Source organism: Schistocerca cancellata, chromosome 12, assembly GCF_023864275.1.
Source record: "Schistocerca cancellata isolate TAMUIC-IGC-003103 chromosome 12, iqSchCanc2.1, whole genome shotgun sequence".
In the NCBI taxonomy this organism is placed as follows: Eukaryota; Metazoa; Arthropoda; class Insecta; order Orthoptera; family Acrididae; genus Schistocerca; species Schistocerca cancellata.
The window spans coordinates 19,413,383-19,433,592 of record NC_064637.1 but is presented as its reverse complement, the minus strand read 5'-3'; the positions used below and the strand labels follow the sequence as shown (position 1 = coordinate 19,433,592).

At 39.0% G+C, this 20,210-nt stretch overlaps 1 protein-coding gene across 1 annotated transcript in view; it reads left to right on the top strand.

The window, feature by feature from the left end:
- LOC126109730 (uncharacterized) overlaps positions 1-16,790 on the top strand; it is a 247,814-nt gene extending 231,024 nt beyond the window's left edge. Inside the window, exon 8 of the mRNA XM_049914781.1 lies at positions 10,351-16,790. Within this exon, the coding sequence (XP_049770738.1) occupies positions 10,351-10,497 (147 nt within the window). The 3' untranslated portion in view covers positions 10,498-16,790. The remainder of the gene's footprint in view (positions 1-10,350) is intronic.
- The last annotated feature ends 3,420 nt before the right edge of the window (positions 16,791-20,210 follow it).

The window sequence follows — 20,210 nt, the reverse complement described above, 5'->3', positions numbered from 1 at the left end:
TTAATGGCTAGTAGTGTACCTCTTTTCAGAACTGTCTCGGGAAAGTCTCCAATACACAGTGAAGATATTAGTATTGTTGAATAAAAAATACCAATAAGAACTTCAATCTATGCTTTATTCATTGCAGCAAACCCCATTTCTCTACTACATTATGCTACGGAGGGATGAAAATCCTGAATTTCTGCAATATTTTCGTCCGTCAACCTGTCGTTCCCTCTTAAACAACAAAATTACAGGCTTCTCAAAGCAAGATCTATATCGATGTATATATCGTCGTCAATAGATGTCACATTGAAGGGTGAATACGCAGTTCCGTGTTTGCAGATTGATATTTTCGACGGGATGAAACTTTGTGGTTAGCCATCGTACAGACGCAGTTATCCGCGTGCAAAGTAGCTGTCGCCGGGTGTGTTCGAGTGTGATGCTGACGTCACAGCAGATCGTCACATCGCTCAGCAGACTGCCTTTGCCAGAGTCTACATCTACACCTGTATCTGCACTCTGAAAACCGCAGTGAAGTGTTCCACAGACGGTACGACCCATTTTACCAGTTATAACGGTTTCTTCCTGTTCCATTGACGTATGGAATGAAGCGAGAATGGTTGTTTAAATGCCTCCGTGTATGCTGTAATCAGTCTTTGTCATCAAGTCGGTTCTTCATACTTTCTGAGTAGGATTTGTGGGCATAGTCAATATCTATCTTGAAGAGTGCCACAGTTCAGTTTCCTCCGCATCTTTATGACACGCTCCTGCGTATCAAACGAATCTGTGACCATTTGTTTTCGTGCTGCCCTTCTCTGTATATGGTCATTATCCCCTGTTATTCCTGTCTGGTACGGGTCCTCACACACGTGAGCAACATCCTAGTGTGGGTCGCACGATTCATTTGCAAGCAATCTCCTTTACACACTGATTTCACTTCCCCACTATTCTATCGATAAACCTGCTTTACTCGCGGATGAGCCTACGTCATCATTCCATTTGATGTGAGTACAAAGTGTTACATCCAGGTATTTGTACGAGTCCACCCCCCCGGTAGCTGAGCGGTAGCCGGCACGGTAGATCAGCGTCTTCGGTCAGAGGGTTTGCTGCCCTCTGTAATAAAAAAACTGAGTTAATCGATCAACAACGAACAAAAACGGATGCCTTACGACGTCCGCCCCGAGCAGATGCAACGAACAACAGCGAACAAAATGAGATTAAAAAAAAAGAAAAAAAAAGTGGTCAGTGCGACGGAATGTCAATTCTAAGGGCTCCGGTTCGATCCCCGGCTGGGTCGGAGATTTTGTGCGCTCAGGGACTGGCTGTTGTGTTGTCCTAATCATCATCATTTCATCCTCATCGCTCAATCTGACAAAATGGTTTTAATAATTCGCTATAATGGCAATGTTCTTTTTTATCATGGTTTGTTCTCTATGTTAATATGTTTATTCATGAATGTTTCCTTTGGATACCACTTTGCTCACCAAATAACGGCTGACAGTTGATACATTCGTTGGTATTTCTGTCAAGTTGATTTCATGTCTAGTGTACATTGCACTACGGTCTGGTTTTCAAGGCCCGGCGTAAAATGCCTCCCATTTTTGCTTTCCAACATTAGATTTAATAAGAAAATAGTTAAAATACAGCATTATTTTAAAGTGGATAGGAAACGTCCACAATTCAAAATATAAAAAAATAATAATAACCCAACTAGTAATAAGTAAAAAGATCTTAAAATAACTTTTATTTATCACTTATTCTGTGAAACTAACAAGATCTTGCAATCAATGCTTTCTTCCAAATCCCTCCTGCCACATGTACAATTGTAGTGTATCAAGACTCAGAAAACGCTAAACTGAAATAATAAACAGCGTAAAAAACTACTAACGAACTCAGTCTGACAGACACTCGAAAAATATTGAAGACCAAAGGAAATAATTACCTGGACAATAATAGAAAAATAAAATCACAGAACGGATTGTTTTATCCGAACAAGTAAAAGGCAAACTGTTTTTATAAAACGAAAATTTTTATTTTGTAAATAAAAGTTTATAAACGTTAAAAAAAGTGGCGTCAAATCGGAAGACTTGCACCCGGCGAGCGGTCTACCCCACGGGAGGCCCTCGCCACACGACTTTTATTTGTACGAATTGACAGATTCCGACCCTGACTCATTGATAATATAGTCATAGGATACTAATTTTTTCATTCTGTGAAGTGCACAATTTTGCATTTATCAATATTTAAAACAAGTTGCCAATCTTTTCACCATTTGTAAATCTTATGAGGATCTGACTGAATGTTTATGCAAGTTTTTTCAAGTACTTCATCATCAATAATTGCATCATCTGTAAAAATTCTGAACTTACTATGAATGTTGTCCACAAGTTCATTAATATACAACATGAATAGCGTAGCAAGGATCTCAGCACACTTCCCTTTGGCAGATCCGGAGTTACTTTCACATCTGACGTCGAGTGTCCATGCAAGATAACTCGCTCAGTCCAACCTACCAGAAACTCCTCCATTCAGACAGAAATTTCGCGCCATGACCCACGCGATCGTACTTTGCACAGTGTTATGTGGTCATCGCATTTCTAAGTGACTATAAGGCTGGCTGCGTGATTGTGAGTATGTCTCAGTAATTGACGATCATGGGCGGAATTCCGCTACAACCGTGTCTACATCTGCATCTACACAGGTACCCCGGAAGCCACCATGGCGGAGGGTACCGTGTACCACTGGTCCGCTCGCAGATGGAGCGAGGGAAAAAAGAAGGTCTGTATGTCCTCTGTATGAGCCCTGATCTCAAGTTGGTTGGTCGGTTGGTTTGTGGGACTGAAGGGCCATCGATCCCTGATTTCAAGTAACTTATCTTTATGGTCCTTACGTAAAACGTATGTTGGCGGTAGCAGAGTAATTCTGTACTCAGCTTCAAGTGTCAGTCTTCTAAATTTTCTCAGTCCTGTTCCTCGAAAAGAAAGTTTTCTTACCTCCAGAGACTCCCATTCGAGTTCCTCAAGTCCCCCTGTAACACTTGCGTGTTGTTCGAAGCTACCAGTAACAAATCTAGCAGCCCGCCTCTCAACTGCTTTAATCTCTTCCTTTTACCCGACCTGGTGCGGTCCCGACAAAAGCACCACTCAAGAACAGGCCGCACTGACGTCTTACACGTGGTCTCCTTTCCTAAAGCTCTCCCAATAAACGACTACTACGGTCGCAGGTTCGAATCCTGCCTCGGGCATGGATGTGTGTGGTGTCCTTAGGTTAGTTAGGTTTAAGTAGTTCTCAGTTCTAGGGGACTGATGACCACAGCTGTTAAGTCCCATAGTGCTCAGAGCCATTTGGACCATCTTCCAATAAACCCAATTCGACGCTCCACCTTCCCTACTGTAATCCTGACTCGCTGGTTCCGTTTCATGCCGCTGTGCACCGCTATGCCCGGACATTTAAAAGATGCAGGTGTGTCAAGCAGGACGCTACTAATGTTGTATCTCAACATCACGGGTTTGTTTCTCCTACTCATCTGCATTACCTTACATTTTTCCACATTTACAGCCAGCTGCCTTCATCACTACAAATTTTGTCTAAGTCATCTTGTATCGTCCTATAGTCACTCAATTTCGATACCTTCCCGTCCACCTCATCATCATCAGCAAACGACCGCAGATTGCTACCCACCCTGTCTAGCAAATCATTGATTAACATATAGGGTAGCAGCGGTCCCATCAGCCGCGCGGGATTAAGCGAGCGGTCTGAGGCGCTGCAGTCATGGTCTGTGCGGCTGGTCCCGGCGGAGATTCGAGTCCTCCCTTGGGCATGGGTGTGTGTATGTGTGTGTTTGTCCTTAGGATCATTTCGGTTGAGTAGTGTGTAAGCTTAGGGACTGATAATCTTAGCAGTCAAGTCCCATAACATTTCACACACTTCTTTTTTCCTTTCGGTTCAAAAAATGGTTCAAATGGCTCTGAGCACTATGGGACTTAACATCTATGGTCATCAGTCCCCTACAACTTAGAACTACTTAAACCTAACTAACCTAAGAACATCACACAACACCCAGTCATCACGAGGCAGAGAAAATCCCTGACCCCGCCGGCAATTTTTTTCCGGTGTACTCAACATTTTTTTTGTTCTTTTTTATTTTTAATTTTTGCATTTTTGTTTTTTTTTTTAATTTTTTTTTATTTGTTTATCTATGAAAGAAAAAGAAAACCTCATCAGAAAGAAACTAGCAACAGAAAACATCGCTACTTGTGGTGTCTCCAAACCGCTGTAAAGTTCTGCAGCGACAGAAATGAAATATGAGTGGAATATGAGTGGAGCACAAGCACGAGGCAAAACGGGATAACGTCACCATTGAAAAAAAAAAAAGAAAAAAAAGAAAGCTATCACTGCCACGAAACTAAAGTCAAACATTATTCAATAATGTCGTTTCAAAGTCAAATCCGCGATACAAAAATTCATAGAAATAACAAGGACTGCCACAAAAAAGCCAAAAAAACATGAAGCAACGAGCTCATCCCATTGCGTACGAGAGTGAACGGTACAGTGTGCCACAAAAAGAAATTTTAACATTCAATCAATCATCGCTTGACAGTGTGAGCGAAGAGCTATAAGACGTAGGCGCACTAGATTAACTGAAAGTTTTTTTTTTTTATTTGGCAATGAGAATCTCAAAAACATCGGAACAATACATGCCCCAAGTGACTTGAATCGAACGGAAAGAAAACAAAAAGCTTTTGAGAGAACTAGAAAACAAGCCACGAAAGTACCCATCGTGAAAAGAATATATATATATATATATATATATATATATATATATATATATATATATATATATATATACATAAACAAAAGTATTAATATATACGTTATTACGTATGGGCCGCCAACAATGCGTGAGCGTCCGGACGGCCTATAAACACAGGCTAATTTTGGTAGAACCAGATACGTAGACAGATACACACATACACACACATACACACACACACACACACACACACACACACACACACACACACACACTCAAACACAAACACTCACACACAAACATTTAGAAAGGCTCAATTCACTGTATTATCTGACGAAAAATTGCGTCGACATGCTGCATAAGTTACACTTCAAAATTCAGTTACAGTAAGAAAAACAGTCCTGCGCATCAAATTAGTGACGTATTAGGAATCGTTTAAGTCATTTATCCAGGTATCGTGTTACATTCCATAGAAAATACAAATCAAATATTAAGAAAAAAAAGTCATGTTTGGGAAAACAATGTTGTCATCACAGCAGTTTTTCAAAAGCATAATTTAGAGCAACTGTTAAAAAATTGGCAAAAGTCCGAGTATAGTCAGTCCGGGAGTGAAGAAGACGATGCTGCGCAGACAGATATTCAAGATAGAGAAAATCATCCGCCAGCTGCAATTGCAGGAGAGCATAGACAGTATGTGCAGAGCCACGTAGTAGCCGCACGTTTCGTAGCCGGATAAGGTCGAAAATCCGGAATCAGCGCAACGTCCACTGAAAAGCTGGTAGGACTCGTGCGATTGACTAGGGCAAGAAGCTTAACTGCGATGTTCCAAATCGACGCTGACCGCGGACACGAAAATCGGTGTTCGAGCGTGTCGTCGCATCGGCAATAATCACACAAGCCAGACGGCCGCAAATGAATGCGACACATCTTGTCGTTAGTGGGGAAGGCTCGATTCACGACCTTATACCAGAAACTACTAACGTCCGGCGGCAAGTAAGAGGCGTGGATGTTGGCCCACACTGTCCGCCACGCCGATCCAGGAAAACGCAATTCCATCCTATTGCTAGCAAGCCGCCCCCGCAAAGCGGAATACACGCCCCGCGCTGATCTCGTCCGAGGATCGAGGTCGTCAGCACCGAGAACCCGGGTGTGGGAAGCGAGAACGCTACCTCACGACCTTTTTTTCGGTGCTGTCAAACTTCCCTGTGGCCGTTCTAGCGATACTCCTGTCTCTGATAAAAACTCGCCGCTGAGGACAATCTACTAGTTTCTTTTACTTAAAAGGAACCTATTCCATACACTCGTACCTTCATTAACAGTCACCAGTGGGGTACCGTGTCAAATGGTTTTCGAAAACCTAGATTTACGGCATCTGCCTGTGTCCTTCATCCATAGCTCACAGTGTATCATGTGAGAAAAGGGCAAGCTGAGTTTTTTATGAGTGATGCCTTCTGGAACCTTGCTGATTCGTGGACATAACCTTTTCGGTCTCTAGGAAATTTATTATTCTCGAATTCCGAACATGTTCTAGTATTCTGCAAAAAACCGACGTTAACGGTTATTATTGTATTGAGGCGTTCTCAGAACACGTTTTGAATGATTTTCATTGAAAAATAATCGTTAACTGTGCGATCGCTAGGTTTACTAACCAATGAAGACAACGAAATAAATTAGGAACTATCTTTCAGTATTTCCTAGAATAATCCGATGAAATAAAAATGGATAAATGGTTTCAGTTGCTAATGTGGTGGCTCAATAGATTTTGACAATTCAGATTTTGAAAGGGATGTGGAAAGGGTACTTGAGGACTAATGCTGCACCAATTCAGTATATCCGCTAATGCAGAGTTCATTTAAGGAGTAGTCACGAGTCTAACAACAAGAGAAAAATTTAGACACAAAAACGAAGTTACAATGACTACTCCTGTCAATAACTGGAAATTATGGAAAAAGGGATAAAAGAAATTCGACAGAACAGTACAGAACAGTACAGATTTACAGAATAGTGTTTGTCAGATTAATGATCAGTCACTTAAAATAAAACTTTTTCGAAAAGAAGTTGAAGATGCTTCTTTGTCATTGTCATGTAATAGTTATGAAAGGTTATGTAACAACGGTGTATGAATTAGTTAGCTGATAATATTTCAGAGGCTGTGAATTTACATTGTATATCTTACAAAGCGCTAATTTTATATAAAGACGAATTAACGAAACTATTTACTTCACTAATGTTAAAAAAAAGTTCAACTTTGTGTGAAATCTTATGGGACTTAACTGCTAAGGTCATCGGTCCCGAAGCTTACACACTAGTTAACCTAAATTATCCTAAGGACAAACACACACACCCACTCCCGAGGGAGGACTCGAACCTCCGGCTGGACCAGCCGCACAGTCCATGACTGTAGCGCCTCAGACCGCTCGGCTAAACCCGCGCGGCCGCTAATGAATAAGTTCTATGTAGCGTCGAAGCGTCATTCACCAACAGCGGTAACGTAAACCGGCGTAATATGCACTATTGGGCAACGGAAAATCCACGATGGCTGCGACAAGTGGAACATCAGCGACCCTGGCGGGTTAATGTATGGTGCGACAATATGGGAGGAAGGATAATTGGCCCCCATTTTATCGATGACAATCTTAACGGCGCAATGTAGGCTGATTTCCTACGTAATGGTTCAAATGGTTCAAATGGCTCTGAGCACTATGGGACTCAACTTGTGAGGTCATCAGTCCCCTAGAACTTAGAACTACATAAACCTAACTAACCTAAGGACAGCACACACATCCGTGCCCGAGGCAGGATTCGAACCTGCGACCGTAGCGGTCCCACGGGTCCAGACTGTAGCGCCTAGAACCGCTCGGCCACCCTGGCCGGCTCCTACGTAATGTTCTACCGGTGTTACTACAAGATGTTTAACTGCATGACAGAATGACGATGTACTTCCGACATGATGGATGTCCAGCACATTGCTCGCCTGCGGTTGAAGCGGTATTGAATAGCATATTTCATGACAGGTGGATTGGTCATCGAAGCACCATACCTAGACCCGCACGTTCACCGGATCTGACGTCCCCAGATTTATTTCTGTGGGGAAAGTTGAAGGATATTTGCTATCGTGATACATCGACAACGCCTAACATGCGTCAGCGCTTTGTCAATGGGTGTGCGACCATTAAGGAAGGCGAACTACTCGCTGTTGAGAGGAATGGCGTTACACGCATTGCCAAATGCATTGAGGTTGACGGACATCATTTTGAGCATTTGTTGCATTAATGTGATATTTGCAGGTAATCACGCTGTAACAGCATGCGTTCTCAGAAATCATATGTTCACAAAGGTACATGTATGACATTGCAACAACCGAAATTAAATGTTCAAACGTACCTACGTTCTGAATTTTAATTTAAAAAACCTACCTGTTACCAACTGTTCGTCTAAAATTGTGAGGCACATGTTTGTGACTATTACAGCGCCATCTACCACAAAGCGAAAAAAGTGGTCCAACTAAAACATTCATATCTCCTTACGTATTACACGAATATGTAATAAAAATAGAGGTTTCTATTTTAAAAAACGCGGTTGATATCCGTTTGACCTATGGCAGCGCCATCTAGCGGGTCAACCATAGCGCCATCTGGTTTACCCCTTCAAGCTAGACGACTTTCGTTCGTTGTAGTTTTTTCGTTTGACACTTATTTCGTGAGATATTTGGCCCGGACAAGATCAATGGACTACCCTATATATATATATATATATATATATATATATATATATATATATATATATATATATATATATATATATATAAACATTTAACACGAGAGAAAACATAATATTTAAGTATAAAAAATTCCTTTTCAAGTATGACGATTCAAATGGTTCAAATGGCTCTGAGCACTATGGGACTTAACATCTTAGGTCATCAGTCCCCTTGAACTTAGAACTACTTAAACCTAACTAACCTAAGGACATCACACACATCCATGTCCAAGGCGGGATTCGAACCTGCGACCGTAGCGGTCGCGCAGTTCCAGACTGTAGCACGTAGAACCGCTTGGCACTTCGGCCGGCCAAGTATGATGAATAAATACATGAATTTTGAAAATAATTCATTTTCAGAAATACACTTTTTATTTACCTTTTGTTCAACTAAGATACATGATTTTTGTCTAAAAAAATTGGCAACTCTGGCCATGGCTTATGTCCAGACTAGAGGTATGCACAAACAAATGCTTATAACGAAACAACTCCACGTATTATGTTGTTCGTTAAATAAACAGTTGATAGAGACACCCTCCAATACATGGTGTGACTGTCAGCATTTCATGAACGGCACTGAGTTATATGGCACATATGTACATTTACACATACATATGCACAAATGTCAGTGTCAGCAGTCAGATGTACTTCTGATGGTCAACTGTGGATCCTCACATACATAAATCCATTTATCAGTGGGACAGAACTCTTTGAGCAAAGTGAAGTTTGATTACAGATGCTGGAAAACATCCTAAAACTCATGTGAATGAAGAGACTGTGGAACATTCAGTGGTGCATGACATCATGCACAAACATCTATGGTTGGATGCTTTGAGCCTGAGGATAACCACATACAATGTGATTTTGCTGTTGAAATGTTGCATCATATAGACAGAAACGACGACCACCTCAATGCAGTGCTGTTTAGTGATGAACCTATCTTCCAAACCTGTGACAAAGCTAACCGATATAACTGTTGTGTATGGGATTACATGAACATAGTGTTGTTGTCCCGTTTTTATCAAGCTTACAGTGACAGGACACACCTGTCTCGCCTGTGTGCTGTCAAACAGAGCCATCTGCAGCAGGAAATTGCCAAAACCCGCTGTCACACGGCGGTGACCGCATTTCTCCACAAGACGTTTCATGAGAGTTGGATCAGAAGGGGATGGTCCCATTGCCTGGCCCCCTTGCTCCCCCGATCTGACACCATTGTTTTCAGTATGTGGAGGTTTACAAAGGACATTGCTTACAGAAGAAAGGTTCGAGATGTACATTTGAGACAGCAGATCTATGCAGCATCAGAGGTGATAACACCTGTCATGCATATGAATATGAGTTTCAAACAGTACCCACATTGAACTGCACCAACATGCATAAAAATGCTTGAGCTTCTGTGCACAGTGCTGGACAAATGAAGTTATAAACCCTAACAGGTACCAAAATATAAACAAATGTATTTTTATACCTCTAACCCAAACACCCTGTATAACTGAAAAAATCTGAACAAGTCAGTCAGTTGTCTCACATTAAGAGAAACCAAAGAAACCCAATGAGTGAGTGGAAAAGATTTGCATTGCTGATGTGACCACAGAGATTGGTTTTATTCGGTTGTTTCATTCGACTGAAGAAAAAAACCCGATTGAATACAATTGGCTGTTGAAACCCAGTAGTTGTCTATCACTGTGCACTGTGGTGCCCACAGCACAGTTCCATGTAGTTATACCTACCATATTTTAGTAGTTGAAGTGTTCTCTTTTTGAACTTATACAGAGAGAAACGTAATATGGATCAACTCCATTGTAAATCTGATGTTCCAGTTGTGTGTGGTGCCAGCTTTGTGGTCTCTTTTACAGAGGGCAGTGCAGGAGGAACGCGAGAGCAGCCGGAAGCACCACGAGACGTGGCGTGGCCTGTGGGGACGGCCGGGCCACGGTGCACCCCGCGAAGTCACCACCAAGGCCAACCTGGACACTCTGCTGCGGCAGGTCACCGTAAAGTAGGACCGGGCACCGGCGCCACGGCCCGCACCGTCAAATGCGGCCAGCCGGCATGGCGCACCTGGTCGAATAGGGCCAGCCCATCTCACTCCGTCAAACGGGGCCTGAGGCACTGTGCACTGTCAAACAGAGCCACCTCGATGGTGAACTGTGAAGCCGTCCCCAGCAGGACACCAACCCTCCCCACCCCCCCCCCCTCAACCTGGTGTCGACTAGTACACTGGGATCAGCACAATGTAAACAAACACAGATGCCAATGTATTTGTTTATCTCAGGTCAGCATCCTCCTCATCCCTTCCTTCTTCTAACTATCCCCATGTTTCTTAAAAGTTACCTCAGTCTAGCATTTCATGACTTATGGTGACTTACATAGTTCACACTGCCCAAAATTTCACACCCAGTGCTAAGATATGGAGAAGAAGTTAAGTTTTACTCTTCATCAGTTGGCCTTCCTCAATTGCTAGTGCTTAAACATTCAGGAGTCTCAAGACCAACTGCCATTGGCTAGACCAATTATTTACCTCCACTTACTCATATTAACTATATGAGACTGATGAAGATAATAGACTTGTATTGAGAAAAATGAGGTTTCATATGTGTATCCATATGTAGATTTATCAAAGTTTTGTTAAATCATTTAAGGCAAATACCAGTACTGTTAGTTGAAAATCACACTACTGGTGTCATTGTCCTCCCATGTCCAAACCTTGCTCATGATACATCTCAAATGACACTGGTATCATCCTTGGGATGTTAAAAAGCTATCTTGCACCCTTACTTCTTTTTCACTTGTTGCTGATGAAATTCGTTGCTCTCCCTCCCCCCTGCCCCCTCAAAAAAATTCTTAAGCCACACTCCATGTAACTAGAAAGCAAGGCTACAAAGCTTGAAGTTCAATATCTTGTGAAATTATATGGGAAATGTGTCAAGAGTAATATTCAGTGCAGCATAATTCCTTTCAATGACTTTCATTTGTATGGCAATGGTATCTCCTGGCAAATTTGTTGTTCTGTTTTAGTAATTTTGTGAAAACCTACACACTGATACTACTGACATGTATTGTATCTCTCTACTCAGTCTTTTCGGACTATAAAATGGCTTAACAAAATTACACATACCACTTCAATGTTTGAGCACATAGAAATATTATAAGTGTTAGCTCCACCATAAGAATCTGTACCCAATGTTTGCTATTACATCCTGAAACTGCTATTTGGCTGCATCAAAGAGTTTGTCATATATCAGGGTTATCCATGTTACTTCAGACCAACTGTACACAGACAGGCTATCCATGGTCAGGTATTTTAGGTTTACATAGAGGTGAAACACGGGACCAAACTGCTGAGGTCATCGGTCCCTAGACATACACACTACTTAAACCAAATTAAACTAACTTATGCTAAGAACAACACTTACACTCATGCCCGAGGGAGGGCTTGAACCTCCGGTTGGAGGGGCCGCGCAATCTGTGACATGGTGCCTCAAACCATATGGCCACTCCATGCGGCAATGTGACACAAAAATAATTTTTGTAGAAATGATATGTTGCACAATGTAATCTCATCATCTGAGACAAGTGGCTATGACCCTAGTAATCTGCAGCTCAGGCATTGAATATATCAAACCATGCAGACACATTCAGCATAAGGTCCCCGATTGTTGTTTTTAAGGTTTTCCTGCACACGGTGATGATGTCAAGATGTCATGCATATTTGGGCTCTTGTACATGAGATTTGTTGGTTGTAGTAGCTCCTTTTCCTATATGCTACTTTTGGACAAAGTTCTTTCAAGACTGTTTCACTTGCCCCAGCAAGGTCCACATATTGCCTAATCTAAGGCTGAACTTGGTTCTCTGCTAACTGATGTAAGTTCTCTGAAGAATAATTTATAAAAATTGTCAAACAGTGAAGTCACAAAAACTGTTAACAAGTCTACACTATAAGTGAATTTACAATTTTCCACACATTGTTAATGGAATACAATTTAACTATTTATACAACACTGACACTAACAGTCAGTATCCATATGAAACCTACAACCTTCTGTTAAGAAATCACAACAAAGTCAGTTTCCCAATAGTATTACTTTTCATGTGGTATTCAACAGTTTGTTATGCTCGCCAAAATACTAAACAGTTCACTACTTGGTGTCACTCTGATGTGTCTAAGCAATGTCTGTGTAATATGCCACTTGATTTTACAGAATGTAGTAAGAAGGGAAAGCTTTACTGCATCAAAATGAAACCTCCATTAACGGGAGCACTGCTGGTGCGGGTAATAGGCATTATTTGAGTTAGGAGTGTGGAGTCTGTTGAGATATGCAGCAGTAGAATGGATGTGAGGTGCGTGGTTGCAATCAAGACATAAAACGCAGATACTTAACAGGGGATAAATGAAAGGATGCCATGTGATCTACACAGAATGTATCTTACATTGAATTTCTTATATAACTGCAAGAATAGTTGCTGATAATGGAGTCAATCAGTGTGGAAGATGGCATTATAATTTCAGCAGTGTGCATGTAACAGGTAGAAATTGTAGTGTCTAATATTTGATAAGATCCACAGGGCAGTTAAACTTGGACTGCTATTATTCACTTTTTTTCCCAGCTAGTAATAGCACATAGCAATAATAATGACTTTAAACTGTAATTATGTTGGTTAAGGCACATGGCAACAATTATTACATGGCAAATATGACCAATGTATATGAGCTCTGCCACCAGTTACACAGTCTGATTACCAAAAAAATTAAAGAAACTGATAGCAATTAAAGAAACTGATAGCAATTTACTAGCAGGGAGCTTACACCCGCTGCTCTGACAACCTCTTCGTATCAGAGTAGTGCATACACAAAATGTCCTCAGTTATTTATTGGATGTATACCAATCCGTGGATTCCCCTTCAGTTTTTGCTCTCAGTTTCTACATTTTGTACCAGGGCAGTTATTTCTAGATGTCTCAATATTTATCATCCCAGACCTCCTGCTACTCAGTGTTATTTCTTTGTATATATTCAATTTCATCACCAATTCCATTGGATATCTCTTCATTTCTTATCAGTCTAATTAATTTTCAGTATCCTTCATGGCAGTTACTCTGATTCTCTTCTTTTCCAGATTTCCCACTACTCTACTACCACTAACATTAAAAAGTTTATTCTAGTACTGCACTGGCTTCTTGGGTATGTCAAGTTAGCACTCATATGCTTTGCTGGACATTCACAATCATAAAAGCTCCATGAGTGGAGACAGCAAGTCAGCAATCATATGATCCCATTAACTGTAAAACAAACTGATGTTGGGTGGCTATCCACTTATGCTTTAACAGAATCTCCATCAGCAACAACAATCTAGTTGCAGGTAGGGAAAATTATACATTATCAGTCACCTAGTATAATCACAGAGAGTCTGAAGCACACACATACACCTCACATCTTCACTTTGAGAATAACTGACCTAAACTGGGAATATGTACCATGGTAAAGAAGAACATTTGTGTCTTTTTCCTGAATTACAAAATCAACTTATCACAATGTTGTTTCTGATGATTGTACTTTTCTCCCTTATCTCATTTTCAAATTTCTATATTAGCTATTACAATACATACGTTTAACTTCATATTTCAAAATTAACCGAAAATATCAAACTTATTATTCTGAGGCACTGTCCACTTTACGTAAAATTATGTTTTTGAAGTGCACACATCATTGAAATGTACTAGCAGCAAATTCTCAAAAAACATATAGTGCTGCTAAGAAACATAATAACTCTTTTTACTGCAGTTATAAGGAATATTTGATAAGAATATCACACTTGTTAGGCAAATAAAATTTGCCTTTTAATATCTAGCAGGATTATCACCAGCAATAGTTTTCTGATCAGTATCCACTGTATGTTTGCAGTATTTCCAAAGTCATTAGGGACATGTAGAAATGAAAACTGAAGATATTGATTTCTACATAGAAATATAACACATAGTGAAATATTTTCAATAAATATGTTGCTACTTCATAGTAGCTTAAATCACATTTAAAAATAAGAGTGAACAAACATTTACCTTTTAATGCAAAAGACTGTCTTCACAGACAATTTTCTGGATTAAACTGTTTGATTGTTTCTGAAAGTTTATCTCTGAACTATTTTCATTAGCATATTCTCTTAAAACATAGTGGCTTTTTTTTTATTCTGATGAGTCTATAGTAATACAGCCTTGTGATTTAACAGTAATAAAATTTCATGTTGATCATTTTTATTTTAGAGGTTTTAACCTTGACTCCAGTGACTGTGTAACATTTACTTAAAAGTATGGATTATTTCCTCATTTGAAATCTAAGAAAATAACTTCACTCAGAAAGTGTTCTGGGGCTTTTAAGACTTAATCATTAAGCATACCATTGTTTGACTGTGGTGCCTTTATTATCTAAAGTCACCTCCAGCCATCAAAGTGTGTTCAGTGACTCATAATCATCTAACACATAAAGCAATCATCTAATAAATTCTTATTGTTGGTTTTTGTGAGGTATACATAAGACCATAGTTTTATATGCTTTGTGAATACTAAAAAAAAACAAAAAAAACAAAAAAAAAAACTTTACAAATATCATAGATCCAATTTTGATGTGGGATATTACTTATTTATGACATTGGTATGCTGATTTATATCTGATTAAACCTGTATTAAGGTGTAGCTGAAGACATTGTGACCATGTTTTCGATTTATGGAATTTACCAAAGGGACATTGGAAGACAAACATTGTATACTGCACAAAGATGTTAGATTTAAATACTAAGATACCCCATTAATTGTATATAATTTTGTAACAGTCATATATTATTGCTACGGCAGAAAATTTCCTTCTGTATAAGAGCTGTCTAAATCTATCACTTTCTTTCCTTTTCAGTTGGGACTACCAGAATCAATATTCTTTACTTACAACATTTCCTTGTGTTTAATCTGATCTTGTTAATACAGTTTTAATTCTGACAATTGTACTTGTCTTCCATATCTCATGTTCAAATGTCTATATTGACCACTACAGCATATACATTTAATATGGATGGAAAAGAGATACTAATTTTAGGCTGAGGGCTATTACATGACAGACACTAATTTGTACTGTGAACAGCGAGCCATATGGTCATTTCCTACAATCTTACGAACTGAAATAAACTTCAAATGCTGCATTAATTAGGACTTTATTTACCATACACCATAAAGAATTTCAGTATTTAAGAATTACACAGTTGGCACTAAAACTACAAAACATCTGATAATATGCTATGGTATTTGCTATTATGATGGAGCTTCTTGTGTTTGGGTCTTCAGCTGAATGCTGTGAAGACAAATACTGAAAAATGTCAGTATGGAACATGTTTATGTTTATTATACTTAAATGTAAGTGCTTCTTAAATATCAGCCAGCAAATTTTTGTTGTAGCTTGAGAAAGCTATGGCCTATGTCATCCATGAGTGAAAAGATGTGTGCTGTCTATTTCAAATAAGCTGGCTGTGTATATACATTGGCTGTGTGTTTGTATACAAAACAATGAAATATTAGTGATCATCTTCAAGATGTTTAACTATATACTGAATCAAATAATTACAAGTACATGTATGAAGTGACAGAGCTGAAGAATTGTGTGTCACACACAAGTGAAAGCATCAAATTTGCTTCAGCCTAGATTCATTTGAAACTTGCTTTAATCAGTAGTCGTCCTACACATCATATCATTGTTATCATGTAACATAATTTTGGAAATAAGGAAGATAACACGAGTGTAATTTCCCTGGATACAGCCATCCAAGTAAAGCTACTCATTGAGACTAATTTCCCTATGCCACCATTTTAGTAGAAATTTGTACAATTACTAGTTCATTAAATTATATCTTTAGATAACCGCACTGTTTACTGTTGATAAATGACAGTTTTGTATGTGACTTTTAAATTATGTGACTCATAGGAGTGAAATATTGCAGTTTTTTTATGAATTACTGATGTTACCACTGTTACAATAAATGTAACATGGTTGAATTTCTGATTTAGCATCATGAAGTTGTCAACATGACAAAAACTTCTATTGTACTCTTAGTCACTTAATGAAGACATGCTTACAGTGATAACCATATTACAAACTGCCAAACAAATTTTTTGATTAGTATTGTAACTGTCGGTGAGATTTTAGGATATTTAGAATATAGCTAAAACTATTTCTGTTGGTATAGCTGTTTATGAAATAGATTATATTAGCTGTTTTGAGTTGTGTTCATGATGAGAACAACATTTATATAATGTTGACTATTAATAAAAGTTCATTGTACTGAATAGTCTTTCACTAATTGCACCTCCTATCCGTAACTAATAAAAGTAATATTTTCTCTTGTGGTTTAATTTAGTTGTAAATGAGATCAAATTGTGGTTAATATTGAAGGAATATTTATATCAGAATAATAATATCCATTTTTCTGCAGATCACCTACACCTTTGACTATTAGTTTGGAATGTTCTCTCTGGCAATGTTGCACTCATAGTTTTCCATTTGCTGATTTGCTTGCAGGCAGAAGACAAAGCACTGTGGACATCTGTTAAGTAGATATTGAAGCACTGTAGTGTCCACCTTATTTGAATAGGGTTAGTTGTAGTTTTGCAATATTCATTAGTACCATCAGCCAAATATTTAATTGAATTTAAATGCTTCCACATATGAAGGCTTACTGATGATTTAAAAATGCACTTGGCCACCATGACACATAAATGGAGTGTAATTATTGCTGGTTAGCAAAAAATGGTATAAGAAAGCTGAAATATGAGAAAGAAGTGTTTCATATGACATGCATCTGCAAAATATTCCTTCTAATCCCACATTTTCATCCACCAGTTGTGTTTACATACGTGCACTAACAGTAAACCAGAAATTAATATTTGTGCACAGCAGTGTATCAATACTCTTCTATTCCTGTTCACATCACAATATTCATTGATATTAAGCTTGTAGAATTTAAGCATAACAACTGTACTACCAACACAGCTAGTAGAAAAGCTGTTACAATTTTCCACCATTTGTGACTGATATCAAGGATCATCAGTGAACCTCAGACAGTATTACTTAATTGCAGAGCAGAGTCAGTGATTTCATGACAAAATATTTTCCACTAAACTAAGTTTGGATCTGTTGTACTACTGGGATACACAGTCTCATAATTTAGCTTTGGTGCAGTTCTGCTTAACTTGGTTTTTTTAACCTTTTTACAGTTCTCTGTTAACATAAAATTATGCTTGACATGTACATTTTCTGTTGGATTATTAAACTCACACAAAGTATGTATAATATCATCATGTTTCATTTTCAATCATTTGTTTCTAGAACACTTGAATATAGGATGAAATCAAATGTGTATAGACTCTGAGGTGTATGTTAACTGATGGTTCATTGTTCAACATTGCCAACCTATTGCTGTTCAGGTGATTAGTATTAGCAGTGACTTTCACTACTTTGAAACTTCAGCTCGAAGTGAAAGTTAGTACTTTTCAAGTAATCTTCAATAACTCTGAACCTATACAATTCCTTACTGGAAATAAATTGACAATTTCTTTAAAATGGCCAAATGCAGATAAAATCATGGAAAGTCATCACAGCTCTTACATTACAAGTAGGCTGATTTACAACTCATTATAGTTCTACTCGAAAATGAAATCTTCTCATGAACAGAAATTCCATGACATGAACAACACACTTGTCTTTGTCACCAAGTCTATTGCAAGCTGCTTCCAAACAATTCCTGTTTTCACTTGCAACGTTAGGAGGCAGACAAAGGTTTCTTGACAGACTTTTGATGTATTTGGAATGTGACAATACTAAAATGTCATGCCTTAAACAACATAGCTTGAGGATGAATGTTCATCCAAAAGAAATAGAATTCACAAGGACAGCATACTGTCATTGTTGAGGAGGAGCAATATTTTTCCCAGCATAAAAAACAGTTACTAATACCTCTTCTACTGTTTGTTCACTAGACAGAGGTGTCATTTATGAAAATGGCAGCCTTTCTAATTTAGAGCTTAAAATAATAGCACCAAAATTTTCTGTGGTAACATAGCTAACCAACAGGTTACACAACTTATGCCATGTCTACAGTTTCTGACCAGAAAATACTCATGACAACTGTGATGCACTAAGAACTTGGTTCGTAACACAAATACGAACTTTTAAATCCTCTTGTGTTGTAGTACTAATGGCAATTTTGGGCATAACATGTCAATGTTACACATACAAGAAAATAAAAGTTTTTTAGACAGTCTCTGCTCTGATACTATAGTTATTTTTCTCATCTATCTTACTAATAAAGTAGTGAAATTGATTAATAGAAAGCTTTTCAAGTCACTTTTCTCATCCATCTTACTCAAGAAGTCGTGAAATGATTTATTAGATTACTTTATAAGCCACTGGTTCTGTTTGTTTCCAATGCTATAAGTTATGTGTCTCTTTTCACACCAGAATCAACAAGAGATGAAGCACTAGAGTTTTGAAAACATTCTTTTGATCCTGAGACTATTCTTAGCATTGTACAGTTCTCCAGTAGGTACATAGCCCCATAAATTCTTGGGTATTTCCTCTCCAGTCACAAAAAAGTACTTAAACCACATTCTTCAAAGTGCTTCATGCAAACAGTTTAGTACTTTGTAGGCGTCCAGTCTTTCTTGAAATAGCTTTATAGCATGCACTTGCTTTGTCTTTAACGGCTGGAAATCAGAATATAGCCACATAGCCTTCTTGATTTGATTCGACTTGATTATTGCACATAGGCAAAAACAGCAATCTACTTAGGCCACTGTTGCCTGTACCGGTGAGTGTATTGAGTGGTTTTACTCGGTGTGTTCCCATAACCCTGAAAGAATGTTATGAGATCCTTTACTAGTTGTGTATTAGACCAATTTTCTCAGATCTTCATCATCCGAATATTCTACGTCTTTTGGTCTTCCAGAATTGCAAGATTAGGTGTGATGTGATTTCATCCACCACACCTTGTACTCTACGGCTTCTTCCTCTATACCCACTATGTTTTTGCAGAGCAAAAATGTATTAAGGTCAAATGCAAAATTTTCTCGTAGCTCTGACCAGCCAGCAACAAGCCAAGGCAAGCCAGGGCAACAATTCGTGTAGCAACGAAAACACACTGAACGCCGACATGTCAGGAAGCAGAACAAACCTGGAAGATATTGCCTCACCTCCATCGTAAACTCATCACCATGACATCAGTGAGGAGGCGACATGATATCATTCTAGCAGCACAGCTCGACTTTCTAAGATAGACTGAAAGGGTCAGAAGAACACCTACGAGTCTGTGGAACTGGCAGAAGACGTAGAAGCTGAAGCCATGGAAGCCATTCTCTCGCTGATGAACGTGGAAAATTAGGCCCCATTCAGTCATCGGTGCCTCGACTTGTCGTCACTGCATCAAACCAGGAGTACTACGCTGAAGCGCCAAAGAAACAGGTATAGGCATGGCTATTCAAATACAGAGACATGTGAACAGTGTAATGGTCGCCTAGTCGTAGATATTGCTAATTGCTATAATCGCACTATTTCACTCCCATTTACGGAGCTTGTTAGCACTTGATGTTAAGTTGGCGCCATTAAAATGCATTGTGTTGTGGTAATCGCTGCCACTTGCTGGATCGCTGCTGTGTCTCGATGCTGATGCTGGCTCTAAATCTGGTTG